Source organism: Syngnathus leptorhynchus, chromosome 18 (assembly GCF_054491065.1).
Source record: "Syngnathus leptorhynchus isolate UIUO chromosome 18, UIUO_Slep, whole genome shotgun sequence".
NCBI lineage: Eukaryota > Metazoa > Chordata > Actinopteri > Syngnathiformes > Syngnathidae > Syngnathus > Syngnathus leptorhynchus.
In genome coordinates this window covers 1,120,648-1,136,090 of record NC_141212.1, presented here as the reverse complement: position 1 = coordinate 1,136,090, position 15,443 = coordinate 1,120,648, and the positions used below count along the sequence as shown (strand labels likewise).

The 15,443-nt window shown below is 55.2% G+C and overlaps 1 protein-coding gene across 6 annotated transcripts in view; it reads left to right on the top strand.

Annotated features, from left to right (window-relative positions):
- Positions 1–15,443, top strand: part of LOC147042149 (collagen alpha-1(XII) chain-like) — a 33,914-nt gene that overhangs the window by 16,031 nt on the left and 2,440 nt on the right. For all 6 annotated transcript variants that reach the window (XM_085938373.1, XM_085938369.1, XM_085938368.1 and 3 more), the window contains 46 exons: positions 103–248; positions 316–445; positions 752–888; positions 1,240–1,369; positions 1,466–1,605; positions 1,668–1,800; positions 2,334–2,473; positions 2,554–2,683; positions 2,752–2,891; positions 3,003–3,132; positions 3,206–3,345; positions 3,410–3,539; positions 3,602–3,741; positions 3,826–3,955; positions 4,050–4,189; positions 4,303–4,432; positions 4,501–4,640; positions 4,713–4,842; positions 5,022–5,161; positions 5,260–5,389; positions 5,489–5,628; positions 5,703–5,832; positions 6,922–7,064; positions 7,130–7,259; positions 7,328–7,470; positions 7,906–8,035; positions 8,119–8,238; positions 8,326–8,472; positions 8,539–8,655; positions 8,733–8,885; positions 8,962–9,036; positions 9,133–9,272; positions 9,347–9,470; positions 9,541–9,684; positions 9,766–9,930; positions 10,005–10,182; positions 10,720–10,862; positions 10,940–11,049; positions 12,061–12,219; positions 12,630–12,707; positions 13,094–13,180; positions 13,626–13,679; positions 13,751–13,846; positions 14,355–14,408; positions 15,201–15,254; positions 15,328–15,381. In XM_085938373.1, the coding sequence (XP_085794499.1) occupies positions 103–248; positions 316–445; positions 752–888; positions 1,240–1,369; positions 1,466–1,605; positions 1,668–1,800; positions 2,334–2,473; positions 2,554–2,683; positions 2,752–2,891; positions 3,003–3,132; positions 3,206–3,345; positions 3,410–3,539; positions 3,602–3,741; positions 3,826–3,955; positions 4,050–4,189; positions 4,303–4,432; positions 4,501–4,640; positions 4,713–4,842; positions 5,022–5,161; positions 5,260–5,389; positions 5,489–5,628; positions 5,703–5,832; positions 6,922–7,064; positions 7,130–7,259; positions 7,328–7,470; positions 7,906–8,035; positions 8,119–8,238; positions 8,326–8,472; positions 8,539–8,655; positions 8,733–8,885; positions 8,962–9,036; positions 9,133–9,272; positions 9,347–9,470; positions 9,541–9,684; positions 9,766–9,930; positions 10,005–10,182; positions 10,720–10,862; positions 10,940–11,049; positions 12,061–12,219; positions 12,630–12,707; positions 13,094–13,180; positions 13,626–13,679; positions 13,751–13,846; positions 14,355–14,408; positions 15,201–15,254; positions 15,328–15,381 (5,774 nt within the window). The remainder of the gene's footprint in view (positions 1–102; positions 249–315; positions 446–751; positions 889–1,239; positions 1,370–1,465; positions 1,606–1,667; positions 1,801–2,333; positions 2,474–2,553; positions 2,684–2,751; positions 2,892–3,002; positions 3,133–3,205; positions 3,346–3,409; positions 3,540–3,601; positions 3,742–3,825; positions 3,956–4,049; positions 4,190–4,302; positions 4,433–4,500; positions 4,641–4,712; positions 4,843–5,021; positions 5,162–5,259; positions 5,390–5,488; positions 5,629–5,702; positions 5,833–6,921; positions 7,065–7,129; positions 7,260–7,327; positions 7,471–7,905; positions 8,036–8,118; positions 8,239–8,325; positions 8,473–8,538; positions 8,656–8,732; positions 8,886–8,961; positions 9,037–9,132; positions 9,273–9,346; positions 9,471–9,540; positions 9,685–9,765; positions 9,931–10,004; positions 10,183–10,719; positions 10,863–10,939; positions 11,050–12,060; positions 12,220–12,629; positions 12,708–13,093; positions 13,181–13,625; positions 13,680–13,750; positions 13,847–14,354; positions 14,409–15,200; positions 15,255–15,327; positions 15,382–15,443) is intronic.

Below are 15,443 nucleotides of genomic sequence, written 5' to 3'. Positions count from 1 at the left end.
CTGGCTCCAACGCAGCAAACCTTTTTTATGTCCACATACATCCACGCTAAAGTAAAAATCCACGCTAGCTCTTCATTTTTTTTGATCGAAATGTGGTTTCAGTGCCGCTGCCGGCCGTCGCGTCCATCAAAGTCTACGACGAGACCATGAGCGCCATGAGGGTACGCTGGCAGCCGGTGGGCGGAGCCAGCGGCTACACCGTGCTCTATCGATCCATCAACGGCACCGGGCCTCAGCCGGAAAAGAAGGTAACGCCACTCACGCGCCAAGACGCGGCGGAGCTCCAAACCGACGACCCGCCCGTCCGTTTCGCAGGTTCTGGTTCGAGCCGACGTGAGCGACATCCAGTTGCCGCAGCTGCTCCCCAACACGGCGTACTCCATCTCCGTCTTGGCTCAACACGGAGAAGACCTCAGCCAGCCGCTCAAGACCAGCGGAGTCACGCGTACGTACTCGCAAATAGGTTGAGCTCCTCTCAGGTAGACCAGCAAAGATTTCAACCGCAACATTCTTGGGGGTTGTCGAGCGGAAATAATTGAAAAAAAAAAAGCCGGAGCGCTGAATGTTCCACATGTTCCAAATTGTGCCACGGAATGTAAACTTGTGAGTGGAGTCCCCCACCTCTGCTATGGCTTTGGAAATCAAGTCCAGATGATGTTTGCGCTGTCACCTCAACAGCCAAAGCGGGACCCCCGCCTCGCAAAACGGACTCATCCCACCGGCATTTTTTTTTCTTTCATTTGCGACACAGTGCCCTTGCCGCCGTCCGGCGCCCTGAGGATCACCGGGGTGACTCACAGCAGCATGAAGCTCAACTGGGACGCGGCGCCCGGCCTGGTGCGCAAGTACATCGTCACCTACAAGGCCGAGGGCGGCGATACTAAAGAGGTGAGTTCTTACGGCCAGCTGTTCTGTTGAAGTTATTAGGAAGGAAGGAAGGAAGGAAGGAGAGAAGGAAGGAGGCGATTGCGTCTGATTAAGTTGTGGAAGGCCACCGGGGGCCCGTCTCTTCCATTTCTCTCGCCCCGCTCCTCCCCCGCCTCCCGTCATCCCGCTGCCACTCTGTCCTCCTCCTTAAATCTTTTCCAGCCGGTCCCGATGGATGACACGAAGCAGCTCCGCTCGCTCGTCTTTACTCTAAATTCCGACCTGGCTGTATAAAAAAAAAAAAAAAAAAATATGTCTGACGTAGTTCAGTCTGATTTCATGTTGGGCCTCATTAAACGTCGCCCCCAACAGCTGGAAGTCCTCGGCGACGTCACCTCCCTCAACGTGCCGGGTCTCAGCTCCCAGACGGAGTACGACGTGGCCGTGACCCCCGTGTACGACGAGGGTCCAGGGAACCCCATGCTCGGAATGGCAGTCACAGGTCTGCTCTGCTTTTTTTTTTTTTTTTTTTGCATTCCGTGACGGCGTCAGTGAGGAATGTTCTTTAACGATCCCATCTCCTGCTTTCTGTCAACAGACGTTGTTCCCCCCCCCAAGAACCTCAGGTTCTCCGACGTGGATCTGACCTCCTTCAGGGCCACGTGGGAGCACGGAGCGCCCGACGTGGCGCTCTACCGCATCAGCTGGGCCAAGAAAGGACACAGCGAATCCGATTCTGTAAGCCGCGATTCCCCCATTGTTTCATAGCATGGAGCAAAACGCATGTCTTTTCCACACAGTCCATCTTGGGCAACGATGAGACGTCCCATCTTCTGGAGAACTTGGACCCGGACACCGACTATACCGTCACGGTGACGGCCATCTACCCGGACGAGTCCGAAAGCGAAGACCTGATGGGAAACCAGCGCACGTGTGAGTCCTCGCTTCTTAGCCGCACAACACGACACTTGCGTGAACAAAATCTAGCGCCCGAAGTTCTCAATTACTTTTACAAATGAACTCAAGTTGAGCCTCTTTTTTTATTTTTTTTTACAAATGGCGTGTGAGTGTCCTGCTGTAACAAACTTATTTTTTCTTTATAGTGTTGAAGGCTGCGGACGGTACGTCAATGAAATGCTCTTGACTGTTTTTTTTTATCACCTTCACAACTGCATGTGTGTGTCCATCAAGTCAGACACATTGCTGACACGGAACACCAAATATCTATGTGTCCTATTTTTGCTCTGCGTGTTCAATTCATCTCACGTAACATCATCGCACCCCTTCAAACCAGCTGTGACATCATCATCATCACTTGCCAGCATTCATGTCATCAATTTGTGACCCATCCTTTGACAGCAAAACTCACCTTCATCCTCATCAATCATCTTCATCCCCCACCACGCCGCCGTGCTCTCGACCTTGCGCCCGCTTGACTCGCGTTTTTATGTTTGTGGCGGCTGCAGTGCGCCCGGAGCCTCCTCGCAACATGCGCGTCTACAACGCCACCGTCAGCACCCTGGCCGTCAAGTGGGACCCGGCTCCCGGACCCGTGCAGAACTACAAGATCGTCTACGCGCCGCTGGCCGGAGGCGAGCCCATCGTGGTAGGACGACGCCGCCGTTGGAGAAGAAAAAAAAAAAAAAGAATCATTTCAAAGTCAAATCACATCAATGTGTTTCTCAGACGCAAGTGGGAGGCAAGAAGACCAGCACGGTCCTGCAGAAGCTGACGCCCGATACGCCGTACCGGGTCACCATGACCGCCAACTACGCCACCGGCCCCAGCAGAGACGTTTCGGCCGATGGAAGAACCAGTGAGTGACATTTGAGCACGCCGCCCTCGCCGATGGTCTCCAACGGAACCCTTTGGCGTCTTCCGCAGAGCCTCTGGGCGGCGTGAGGAACCTTCAGGTGCTCAACCCCACCATGACCACGCTCAACGTACGCTGGGAGCCGGCCGAGGGTCGCGTCAAGGAGTACAAGGTCATCTACGCTCCAGCCGCCGGAGGCGCCGAGAGCATGGTAGGACTGGTAGGACCACCGCCACCGTTCTGTGGGGCGGGGGCCAGATCTCCTTCCGACGGGCTCACCGATGAGCTTTGAAAACGGATGGTGACGGTGGAACCGCTTTAGGAGCAAGTGTCGGCCGGCACCAGCAGCACCACCCTGAGGGGCCTGCAGCCCGACACCCGATACACCGTCTCCCTGGTGCCCGTCTACGCCGAGGGCGACGGCAAGATCATGTCGGAAAACGGAAAGACACGTAAGCGTTGCTGCTCGCTCCCGGAGGAGTCCAAACCGCGCTTGACTCTGGCGCGTTTGTGACCGACCGTCAGGGCCCCTGGGCGGCGTCAAGAACCTGCGGGTGACCGACCCCACCATGACCTCGCTCAACGTCAAGTGGGACCCGGCCGACGGCGCCGTCCGCTTGTACAAAGTCTTCTTCGTGCCGGTTGCCGGCGGGCGCGAGGAGATGGTGAGAACGCCGCTCGCCTCGGCCAAGTCTGCCGACGGCTATTTAACGGCGCGGCTTTCCGCAGGAGCAAGTCCCCGCCGCCTCCACCGACATCGTCCTCAGGAACCTTCTGCCCGACACCGCCTACGCCGTGTCGGTGTTGCCCGTGTACCCGGCCAGGGAGGGAAAACGCCAGACTGAGAACGGAAAGACTCGTGAGTCAACGTCTTCAAACGACACGCGACACTTTGTTTACACGCATGTGGAATTCCCGCAGTGCCTCTGAGCGGCGTGGGCAACATGCAGGTGACCAACCCGACCATCACCACGCTGACCGTCACCTGGAATCCCGCCGACGGGAACGTTCAAGGCTATAAGGTCATCTACACGCCGGAAGATGGCGGCCTGGAGATTGTGGTTAGTGACAACTCAAGTGCGAGTAAATCACAAGTGGTGAGGACTTTTCAATTGGCACACTGTTGTGCTTTTTTTTTTTTACAGGAGCAAGTATCTGAGAGCACCACCAGCACCGTCCTGGAGAAGCTCCTCCCCGACACCCGATATACCGTCACCGTGGTGCCCGTCTACGCCGAGGGCGACGGGCCCAGTCTGACCAACAGCGGCAAGACCAGTGAGTTTTTTTTTAACTGATCCAAATGAGCTTCAGAAACGTGGCGCAGATCGATTTGCGGTGAGTGAAGGTCGCATCGCCCGTGTGTCGTCAGGGCCTCTCGGCAAAGTGAGGAACCTTCAGGTGATCGATCCGACCACCAGCAGCCTCAACGTGCGCTGGGAGCCGGCCGAGGGCAACGTGCGCGAGTACATCGTCATCTGGGTGCCGGTGGCGGGAGGAGAACAGGATGTGGTGAGTCCACCGCCGAATCCGCTCAATACGCGAATGAGTGATCGGGAGTCGGCAGCACCGCCGAGGTCATCCCACCCGCGAGTGTCACTTAGCCGTCTCCCTCTCTAAACTAGGACCAGGTACCAGGATCCACCACATCCACGGTGCTGAAGAACCTCGACTCCGACACCGAGTACACCGTCACCGTGGTCCCAGTCTATCACGAGATGGAAGGATTGCCGGAGAGCGAAAACGGGAAAACCTGTGAGTGGGACACCTGAATAATCCCTGATGCCAAAAGTTGAGCAATCTCCATCTTGATGCCTCGGTAGATCCGGTGGGCGGCGTGAAGAACTTACAGGTGGTGGATCCCACCGTCAGCACGTTGACGGTGCGCTGGGATCCGGCGGTGGGCAACGTGCGCAATTACAGGGTCACGTACTCGGCGCAACCCGACGGAGAACCTCGCACGGTAGGAGATGTCATTCTTGGCGTGAGGAAAGTCACCACAGACACCTGGATGCATTTTTGTACTTGTTGGCAGGAGGACGTGTCCGGCGGCACCACCAGCCTGGTCCTGAGGAACCTGGTCATGGACACGATGTACAACGTGTCCGTGGTGCCCATCTACCCCGACGTGGAGGGCATCCCGCAGGCCGACGTCGGCAAGACCAGTAAGCGCCGGGCCGCTCCGCTCCGCCCTCGCCACTCAGATGATTGAATCCATTGTCAGACGTAGCGAAGGAATGTGCTCGCTAAGCCGTCCGCCTAATTAGATTTTCCGCAGGCATCCAAACAAACACAAAGAAATGCTTCAAAATCCAACTCGCCTTTATTTTTGATTTTTTTTAAGAGCCTCTGGGCGGCGTGAAGAACCTGCGCGTGAGCGACCCCACCACCAACTCGCTGCGAGTGCGCTGGGACGCGGCCGAGGGCGACGTTCGCCACTACAGGATCAGCTATCAGCCTGTCAACGGGGGAGAGACGCTCATGGTGCGCTCATTCGCACGCTTACACACCACGCACACCCAAGTGGAAATATCTCCCACGCTGCAAAAAGTCCAATATTGATGTGTTTGTCACGTGTGCAGACTCAAGAATCGGGCATGGCCACCAACAGCATGTTGAGGGAGCTGCAGCCCGACACGGAGTACACGGTGACGGTGATGCCCATCTACGCCGACATGGAGGGAAAGAGCATGTCGGACAACGGCAAGACCAGTAAGTTCATCTGCCCGCCGACAAAGGCGGCCATTTATTTTATGAGCTAGTTCAAAAATATTCAGCCAGATGGGAAATTGACCCCGTTGTGTCGCACAGAGGCGCTGGGCGGAGTCAAGAATCTGCAGGTGATCGAACCCACCACCAGCTCGCTCAAGGTCACCTGGGAGCCCGCCGAGGGAAACGTGCGCCAGTACCGACTCTTCTACGTGCCGGCGGCAGGCGGCGCCGAGGACATGGTTCGTCCCCTTCTTTCTTTTTTTTTTTTTCTCGTGTATTCCAAATATCAGCAGCAAAATCGATTTGACTGCAGGAGCAAGTATCGGGAGGAACCACCAACACCGTCCTGAGGAACCTCCTCTCCGACACCCCCTACACCGTCACCGTGGTGCCCGTCTACCCGGAAGGCGAGGGGCTGCGCCAGTCTGAGCTCGGAAAAACACGTAAGTTTGCTCTTTGTTGAAAGGCAAAGCCACGGTGTACAAGTAGAGGACCCAGGATTGAGCCCTGAGGGATGCCAACTAAAGGCCACTATTTGTTCCTTTTTAACATCTGATCTCGCGCTTCCCCGAAACATCACTTTGTGTGTGCGTGTGTCGTTGGATGGCTTGGCGTGCAGACGGCGTGTCGCGCTCGCTCAGCAAAGTCCCGTTTTATTGGAGCGCCGGGCAAAGATTCCAGCCCGAGTTCCAATGCCAAGCGCGAAGCTGATGGCTTCATCATGCGTTGCTCAACACGCTTCTTCATCAAGCAGACAATTTGGGACCAGAACAAATTGATTACTCGAAATGCGTGAAGAATCCGAGTACAGAAAGAGGAAGTAATTGTCAGCCATTAGTGGCCACGGATGAGATTGACGAGGATGAAGTCACGAGCTGGAATGCCAGCAAAGACTCCGGCGCAGACGAATGGAAATGTGATGAGGTCGTTGTGTAACTGCTGACCGCATCGTCTGCAGCCGCTTTCGCTACCTACTGCCTCCTTGCCGTTTTTTTTTCTTTTCTGCTCTTCCACGAGCTCAAGTGTCTGTGAGCGGCGCGTACGGAGCCGCTGGCGCACATCTGCTTTGCTTTAACCGGCCCGGCTTTTCCTTCATCTCGCCTGATTTTTCCTTCATTTGCAGCCTCATGCTTTCCATCAGCGATCCGCGTGACTAACTCGTTTCTCACACGTCGGCGAGCCCACTTAAAGGGACGCTTTTAAACGGCCGTGTGATAAAATTCCCATCACCGGCGGAACTTGCATTTGTCACGTGGGAGAAAATGAAAACCCCGCACAGGAAGCGCCGAGCCGAAATTCAAACCCCCAAACGTCAGAAGTGCGAGACAGACATGCTCCTTCACTCCTCCGCCACGAGTAGATCTGTAAATCACATTGAAATGGTGGACATGTGCAAAAATCATCTCGGAGCAACTCTCTCTTACCAGTCCCGGTTCCCAAGGCTTTTCAGGAATTCCTCTCGTGCTTGCCCGCCATGTTTTTTTGGGGGGAAATTGGGATTTGTGGGTGACGGGATTTGCCCCTCTTTGCAGTTCCTCGCACTCCCCCGCGCAACGTGCAGGTGTTCAACCCCACGCCCAACAGCCTCAACGTGCGCTGGGAACCGGCCACGGGTCAGGTCCAGCAGTACCGCGTGGAGTACGCCCCCTGGAATTCCGCCGCGCCGCCACACTCGGTGAGCGATGACGACGATGATGTGCGCCGGTGGCCGAGCTGATCTCAACGTGTGGTTTGACTCAGGTGCTGGTTCCGGGCAACGTCAACAACGCTTTCTTGGACGGGCTGATCCAGGACACGCCCTACCGGATCAACGTGATCGCCATGTACCCGGACGGAGAGGGCCCGTCGCTGAAGAGCGACGGCAAAACACGTAAGGACGAGGCGCCGTCTGAAAAGCCGGCCGAGGTGGCCCGACTGACAACGTTGTGGCTCCGACAGTGCCGCGCGCCGGACCTCGGAACATGCGAGTGTTTGACGCCACCACCAACTCGCTCACCATCGGGTGGGACCACGCCGAGGGTCCCGTGAGACAGTACCGCATCGCCTACGCCCCCATGAGGGGAACCCCCATCACACAATACGTGAGTAGATACCTTACAAAGCCAGAAAGAAAAGTTTGCTTAGAAGTCTGCAAACGATGCGAAGATTGAACGAGGAAAAAGTGAGGCCTCCGGGGGCGATTGTGAAGTCATCGAGCAAATTGGGTCAACTGGACCCGCTCTGGCCGCTCAGCCTCGCTTAACTATGCGATGAAGTCACACGTCATCTCGCGCGCCGTCAGCTCATAAATCACGCGCCGCTGATTGGTGGCGGTAATTACGCCGCGGCCTTCAACCAACGCCGTCAGCACGGAATTCACGAGGAGATGAAATACTGATGGCAGCTGCGGGCCTCCGCATTTGCTCACAGTGGACTATAAAAACAGATGCGCTGATTGGGGGAGGAAGAAAAGAAGGAGGGAGGGAAGGAAGGAGGGAGGGAGGGAGGCGCTCTTGTAATATTGTCGACATCTTCAGGCCGTGGTGTCGGGCAACAGAAACAACGCCCGGCTGCAGAACCTGACGCCCGACACGCCCTACAACATCACGGTGGAGGCCATCTACGCCGAGGGCCCCGGAGGACACCTCAACGGCAACGGCCGCACAAGTGAGGCCGGCCGGAGACGTCACGACCCCTCCGACGAGGCGGTGCGTCCGCGTCATCTGACGTTTCCTCTTTGTCGCCCGCAGTCGGCCTGCTGAGCCCGAGGAACCTGCGCGTGTCCGACGAGTGGTACACGCGCTTCCGAGTGGCTTGGGACCCCGTCGCGGCGCCGGTAGAAGGATACAGAGTCATTTACTCGCCCAGAGGTAAGGCGTCTGCACTGATTCCAAAATGATCTGATGAATCAATCCCATTGGGTTTAATACGCTGACTCGGCGTATTGCCTGCGGCAGGCTCCGGCGACTACGTGGACTTCTTTGCGGGCGACGTGACCTCCTACACGCTGCACAACCTCAAGCCCGGAACCACCTACGACGTCCAAGTCTTGGCGCAGTACACCAACGGCGCCAGCGCGCCTCTCGCCGGCCCGGGAACCACACGTACGTCGTCCGCCGCCCTCGCGAGTCATCAAAGGCGACCTCCGGTCACGTGACGTCTTTTGCCAGTGCCCCTGAACGTGACCAACATCGAGACGTACGACGTGGATCACGACAGGTTCTGCGTCAAGTGGACGGCCCACCGAGCGGCCACGTCCTACCGCATCCGCCTCAACCCGCTGGACCGTGAGTTGATCTCATTCATCTCGAGGAGTTTTGGATTTTCTTTCTCTGCATAGTAACTTTTTTTTTTTGCCGGGCAGCATCGAGCAGAGGTCAACAGGAGGTCACCATCCCCGCCGGCCTGCCGCAGTACTGCTTCGACGGACTTTCGCCCGACGCCCGCTACAGCGCCGTCGTCTTCATCCAGACGCCCAACCTGGAGGGACCCGGCGTCAGCACCCAGGAGCGAACCCGTGAGCGCGCCGCCGCCCAAGCGCCCTGCCGGTGAGCAACGCCTTGCTAACACTCAGCGGCTTTGCTTTGTCGCAGTGGTTAAGCCGACTCCCGCTCCGACGCTCCCACCCACCCCCAGCCCGCCGCCCACCATCCCCCCCTCCTGGGCAGGTAGGCCCTTCACTTATTCCGCCATTTTCTACATTTAAAAGCTTATGTGACCAATTAAAAGCTAAAACCTGTGATTTTTTTTTTTGTACGCTCCAGTTTGCAAAGGCGCCAAAGCGGACGTGCTGTTCCTCATCGACGGCTCGTGGAGTATCGGCGAGGAGAGCTTCGTCAAAGTCGTGCATTTCGTCTCCAGCATGATCGCGACCTTCGACGTGGTCGGACCGACCGGGATGCAGGTTTGTCTGCAGGGGAGGGGGGGGGGGGTCATCGAAGCCAGCCGCACCTCCCGACGTGATGTCTTTGCGCGCAGGTGTCCTTCGTGCAGTACAGCGACACCGCAAAGACCGAATTCAAGTTCAACTCCTACCAAGACAAAGGCATTGCCATGGCGGCGCCTCATCACATCCGCTACAGAGGCGGAAACACCAAAACAGGTCAGGCGACGGCACACGCGGCGAGCGGCGAGCGTCTTCCCGCTAACGAGGGCGCGCTGACCCCATTTAGGCGTGGCCCTCAAGCACACGTACGAGAAGGCCTTCACGGTGGAGAACGGCATGAGGAGGAACGTGCCTAAGATAGTGGTGGTCATCACGGACGGACGCTCGCAGGATGAAGTCAGGCAGCACGCCGCCCGCTTGCAACACGCAGGTGAGCACCGCCGGCGCCGCTAACACGTTGGATCAGAGTCACGTGCGGTCTCAAAATGTCTCGGCGCGCCGCCCGCCCAAGGCTACACGGTGTTCGCCGTGGGCGTGGCCGACGTGGACTTTGCGGAGCTGCAGGAGATCAGCAGCCAACCCAGCGAGAGGCACGTCTTTGTGGTGGACGACTTTGACCACTTTGACACCATCAAGGAGAACCTCATCAGCTTCATCTGCGAAACGGCCACATCCAGTAAGCGGGCGCGTTTTCCCGCCGGGGCTCCCGGACCCACGTCCCGTTCACGTGGCTTTTTTTTTGTGCCGCAGCCTGCCCGCTCATCTTTGTCAACGGCTTCACGTCGCCCGGCTTCAGGATGCTGGAAGCCTTCAACCTGACGGAGAAGACCTACGCTCAGGTGAAGGGCGTGTCCATGGAGCCTGGCTCCTTCAACAGCTTCACCGCCTACCGCCTGCACCCCAACGCCTTCCTCACCATGCCCAGCACGTGAGTCGATTGATCCAAAAAAAAAAAAAATGAAATGCATGAAAGCGCGCCGACGTGGATAATACGGATACAACGCGACTCGTATTGGTATGGAGCTATTTGAAAAATGCGCTGGGATGAATGGTGGCGGATTCATATTATGCAAAGGAGCAGATGTTTGGCGCTGTTGTGCGGCTGGAAGGTGTTTTTGTTGCCTGGCAACAAGACAGCTGGACAACAGCAGCCCGAGCAGGAAATGGCAGCTCGTCATTGTTTATTGTGCGAAGATGCGTCCCGCCGCCAGCTTCTCTCGCTTCCATTTCTTTGCCGTGACGCTGCTTTCTTGCTCACACGTGAACTTTTCCAAGTGGTGACACACTTTCAATCAATTCGCTTCCTTCCCGAGACAAATGGAAATGACAACCAACGAGTCAACGGTGGTGGCGAAAAAAATCATGTGATTCATTGGCCTCTATAATTGAGATATCATTTTGACAAAGTTCTGTGCAAGTCCAAGGGGAAGTCACGGTCTGACTTGACTTTTTTTCGTGTGGGCAGCGAGGTGCACCCCGAAGGTCTCCCCGCCGTCTACACCATCATCCTCATGCTCCGCCTCCTGCCCGACACGCCCAACGACGCCTTTGACGTGTGGCAGGTGTCCAGCGCCGACCACAAGCCCGAGACGGGAGTCACTATTGACCGTGAGTGGGCGGGCGGCGTCCGTCTCGCTCCTCGAAAATATGGTCCAATGGCTGACGACCCCCGTGGCGTCTCTCAGCCTCCAAGCAGAGCGTTTCCTTCTACAACAAGAACGAGCGCGGCGAGATCCAGCGGGTCACCTTTGACGAGGCTCCGGTCAAGCAGCTCTTCCACGGAAGCTTCCACAAGGTGAGCGTGTGAAAAAGTCAATTCGCTCATTTTTTTTAAATGGACTTGTTGGGTATAAAAATGCGTAGCCGGTTGAGAAACGACCAAATGATTCCCGAGACGGCCTTGGACTGGAAAAATGCTTGATTGTCAACAATAGTGAAGACATTCCAGAACCGCACCGTGTGGCCTCAACCCGCCTCGCTGGCGTCCCGGCCTGGAAAGTGTTGGGTCAGCGCACTCAAACAATGACATCAGGGGGAGTGGCCCGAGGGGGGGGGGGCGGGGTATCGCCTTCGCTCGCTCTGCCTTCTGGTAGCCGACTCGGGACCTCTTGCGGTCGTGTGCGCTCGAGTAGCAATTTGGAATCACAGCAGAGGCTCAGCGTGATTTAGAACCCCCCCGCCGAGCCCTCTGCCCCCCCCACCCCCTCCCTCTGGGTCTGTTGCTATTTATCTCACTCTTACTCTGGAATGAAAATGTCAGAGTCGACGTGGAAAGGAGCGCTCGCGTTGTATACGATCAACCCCAAAGTCCGTTAGGCCCTCGCGCACACACACAGCCGCCAGAAAAATACAAGTAGTAGTAGCAGCACATCACTTTCATGCGTATGAGTGATGAGGGGCCCATTTGGAAGTAGCCCAACCTTTCCGCCGGAGCCAACGAGGTGATGGAGGAAGTGCGGCGGGAGCGCAAAGCGAAGCCTTCATCGCTTTAGTGAAGACGTTTTTCAACAGCGTCCTTTTTTGGCTGGCCAAGCGGGTTAGCTTAGCAGCTGAAAGCATTCAGAGCGCTTGGCTTTTTCCACATTTTCTCATCGTTTGGCCTCACCCCAAAATGCTATACATTCGTTTTGACAAAAAAAAAAAACTCTCCAAAAAAGAGGCTTCAAGCACAGCCCATGTCATGTTGTAGTTTTTGGGGAATGCACGTTTGCGCTCGGCCACCTTGTAACCTTGCGAGAATGCTCCAAGGCAGCTTTTGCCAAGTCCAAAAACATTTGTATGCTTCGCCGTCCGTCCGTCCGTCTAGCTGCACATCCTGGTCTCGCCTACCGACGTCCAGCTCAACGTGGACTGCCAACACGTGGCCCAGAAGAGCATCAAAGCGGCTGGAAACACTTCCAGAGACGGATACCAAGTCCTGGGGAAAATGGCCAAGTCCGTCGGCTCCCGAGGAGACTCGGCAACTGTAAGTCGTTGCAAAATCGTTCTTTTTGGCTCAATGTTGAAATGAAACGAAAAAACGTTTTGCTAAACAATACTTGTTTTTGTTTAGTTTGAACCGTCATGCTTTTTTGTTGTCGTCGTAAATCCGACGTATCGGTTCTCGTCGTGCCTTTTTGGCGCCGGCGATCTCGGGCCGAAAGCGAATGAGTGTTTAGTGCGTTGGCAGCCTTCGAACATTCCCTCGCCGCAGCTGCATGCAAATCATGTGAAGTAAAGCAGACGCGCGCGTCTGAGACACCTTTTCCAGGAGTAACGTTTGCCGTATGCGACCGCCAAGTCGTGACGTCCTCGCCGTGACCCTCGTTTATTTCCGTCTGTCGCCAGCTTCTGTCACAAACGTGCGTCTTTGTATTTTTTTTTCCCCCCCTTCAGTTCCAACTCCAGATGTTCGATATTGTCTGCACGCTGGCCTGGACGAGTCGTGACCGCTGCTGCGACCTGCCCGCCCTGGTCCGTAACCGTGGAAACGCACGGACACTTACCTCATCCACTCCAACTACACACACAAACGATTCCAGCTGCTGTCAGTCATTCTCAACTCACATGCTCATCTGTTTATTTTCTGAAGTTTGCTTTGCAAACATTTTGGGTCCAGCGAGGAAAGTTAAGGAGGACCTCATTGTAATCCTGAAGTCAATTTACTCCTTGGCTGTCTGCCGTTGGTGAGCAACACAAATGGCGGGGAAGATAAATACTAACAGTGTTCCTCAAGGCTCAATACTCAGCACCCAAAGTTTTGCCACAAACTCAACACGCAGTCAGCAATTACAAGAAAGTCAAACATGATGACAAAAGTGTTTTTATGCTCAAAAGTGACTTCTTCTTCTGCCCATCAGAGAGACGAAAACAAATGTCCTTCGCTGCCCAACGCCTGCACGTGCACCACCTCGGCCACCGGACCGCAGGGACCGCAAGGACCGGTGGTGAGCAGACACGCACAATTAGCCTTTGATAGACTGAGATGAATTCAAGGTTGACATCGCTACTGAAAATCAGCTTTTCTATTCTTCATTTTTATTATGATTGGATTAGCTGCAGCCACCCTGATTGAAACTCACCAAAACGATCATTCGATATGTTTCCTCACCGTTGGCAATTAAAATTAGACGTCGCGTGAACGTGGGTGTGAAAACAGTCGAAGGTTTGAATAGTTCTGGCTGTTGCTGCTTGTTGCCAAGGATGACAGAGATGCAGATGAAGCGCAACCAGACAAACAGCAAACCTGGCCAGACGGTTGCCGCGGTAACAAAAACAAACAACTTTTAGCCCACTCAGCAGCCACATAAGCCACTTTTTTTTGGGGGATGGTACACATTTCATGGATCAAAAAAAAAAATAATTCCACTTATCGATCTTGTTCCCACTTAGGGTGCCCCCGGGAAAAAAGGACCACGAGGTGAAAGAGGAGAGAGCGGCGCGCCTGTAAGTCTCTTTCAAAGTTCGATGAAATCATCTGACGCCTCTTACTGATGTCATCTGCTTTGGCCTGCCAGGGCCCAGTGGGCCCCCGGGGTGACTTGGGAGCACCCGGCCGAATGGGCCTGCCTGGTCCGCAAGGGCCCAGCGGACGCTCCATCCCGGGAGAAGCTGTGAGTACGCACGCACCCTACACATAAATCTGAGGATGAGCAGGGATTACGCTGGAGATGTTAAAAAAAGCTTTCTTGGCGTCACACGCATTTCTACAAAGCCGTTCAGCTCATAAATTCATGACAAGTTGCGTCTCCTGGCTGCAAAGATTTTCCCATCGACTCAGAAAATAAATTGAGCTTCGTTGATTTTCATTCTTACCTTTTGGCTGGCCACGTTTTCCAACCGGATTGAGATTTTATTGCACGTCCAATCATTGCTTTAATTGACAACTGTTTTGGTTGAGGAATCATTCGGGAGACTTGTTGAACTTCAAATCTGCCAAATTTCGATCCCATCAACATTGACTGGCCTCCAATTTCTCGAGTTGTCCATTAAATCAGACTGATTGATTAGGTGTTGGATCAAAAATGAAATTTGCACGCATCTGCTTCGACTTTGGAAACGAGACGCGTACAAACGAGAAGCACCTTTGAACACCGTGCTTTTGTTTTTTCCCCCGTGCAGGGTCGGCCCGGACCCAAGGGAGATCTTGGAGATTCTGGCATGCCCGGACTCAAAGTAAGACTCGTTCGTCTTCTGCGTGTTTGTCTTGCCTTGCGGTGGACGGAGGGGCGTGCCGGTGCGCAGGTGTCCCGAGGAGCCCGCCAACAAAGCGCAGCGGCGGCGTCCTCCCGGCGGCTCAAGTCTTCATCGGACAACGTGACAGGCCAAACCAGTGTTGACGTGGGAACGGGAAACGAGCCGGGCTGCCCCCGTGAGTCCAAAGTGAGATAGTTGAAGGCGTCGGAGGACTTCTGGAAGGATTCCCGTCAGGAAACCGAGTCAAGATGATCAGGAGAGGCATGATCCGCTCTGGAATGAAATTCCTACGCAGTCAACAACCGTCGCCAGCCAAGAGCGATTTGATGGCTTACCGGAACCCGCTCGAGAGGGGGAGCCAAATGTCCAGGACGTCTCGCACTCACTATCTTGTCAGACTTGAATACCGTTGAGCTGCTTTGGAAGCCAGACAAGTGCGAAAGCAAAATCAGCCCTCAAGTGTGACGGATTCAGTGCAGCTTCTGCTCAATTTTTTGGGTTGCCACAACAAGTCCGCCCGCGATTGTCTGCCTCAGATTTTCCTTGCAGGATTTTCTTTTGCAATTGTTTATATCTGTGCTTTCATTCCATTCTACAATCAGTTTAACTGGAAAAAAAACTATCCTTACAAACAAGTGAGTTGAGGAGCTTCATAGGGGATGGAGAAAAGAAAATGTGCTTTGTCGCCATCTTGTGGTATCTGAAGGAAATTGCAGCCCTTTTTGTGGCACTTTAACAGCTTCTTTGTGATGTTTGTGTGCGTGCGCACAGGGCCCACCGGGACCCCGCGGCTCCGTCGGCCCCATCGGCCCTGCTGGAGTGAGGGTGAGTTGGGAGCAGGAAGAAAAAGGACAAAGCTTGCGCTTGAGCTGATTTCATTTGTGTGCCGTGCGTTCAGGGCCCTCAAGGAAAGGACGGCGTGTCGGGACCCCGAGGACCCGCCGGGCCCATGGTGAGTGCGGAACGCAATGTCGAAGAGTCTCGCGCGTGGTGATCTCGCTCTCATTGGCTTCT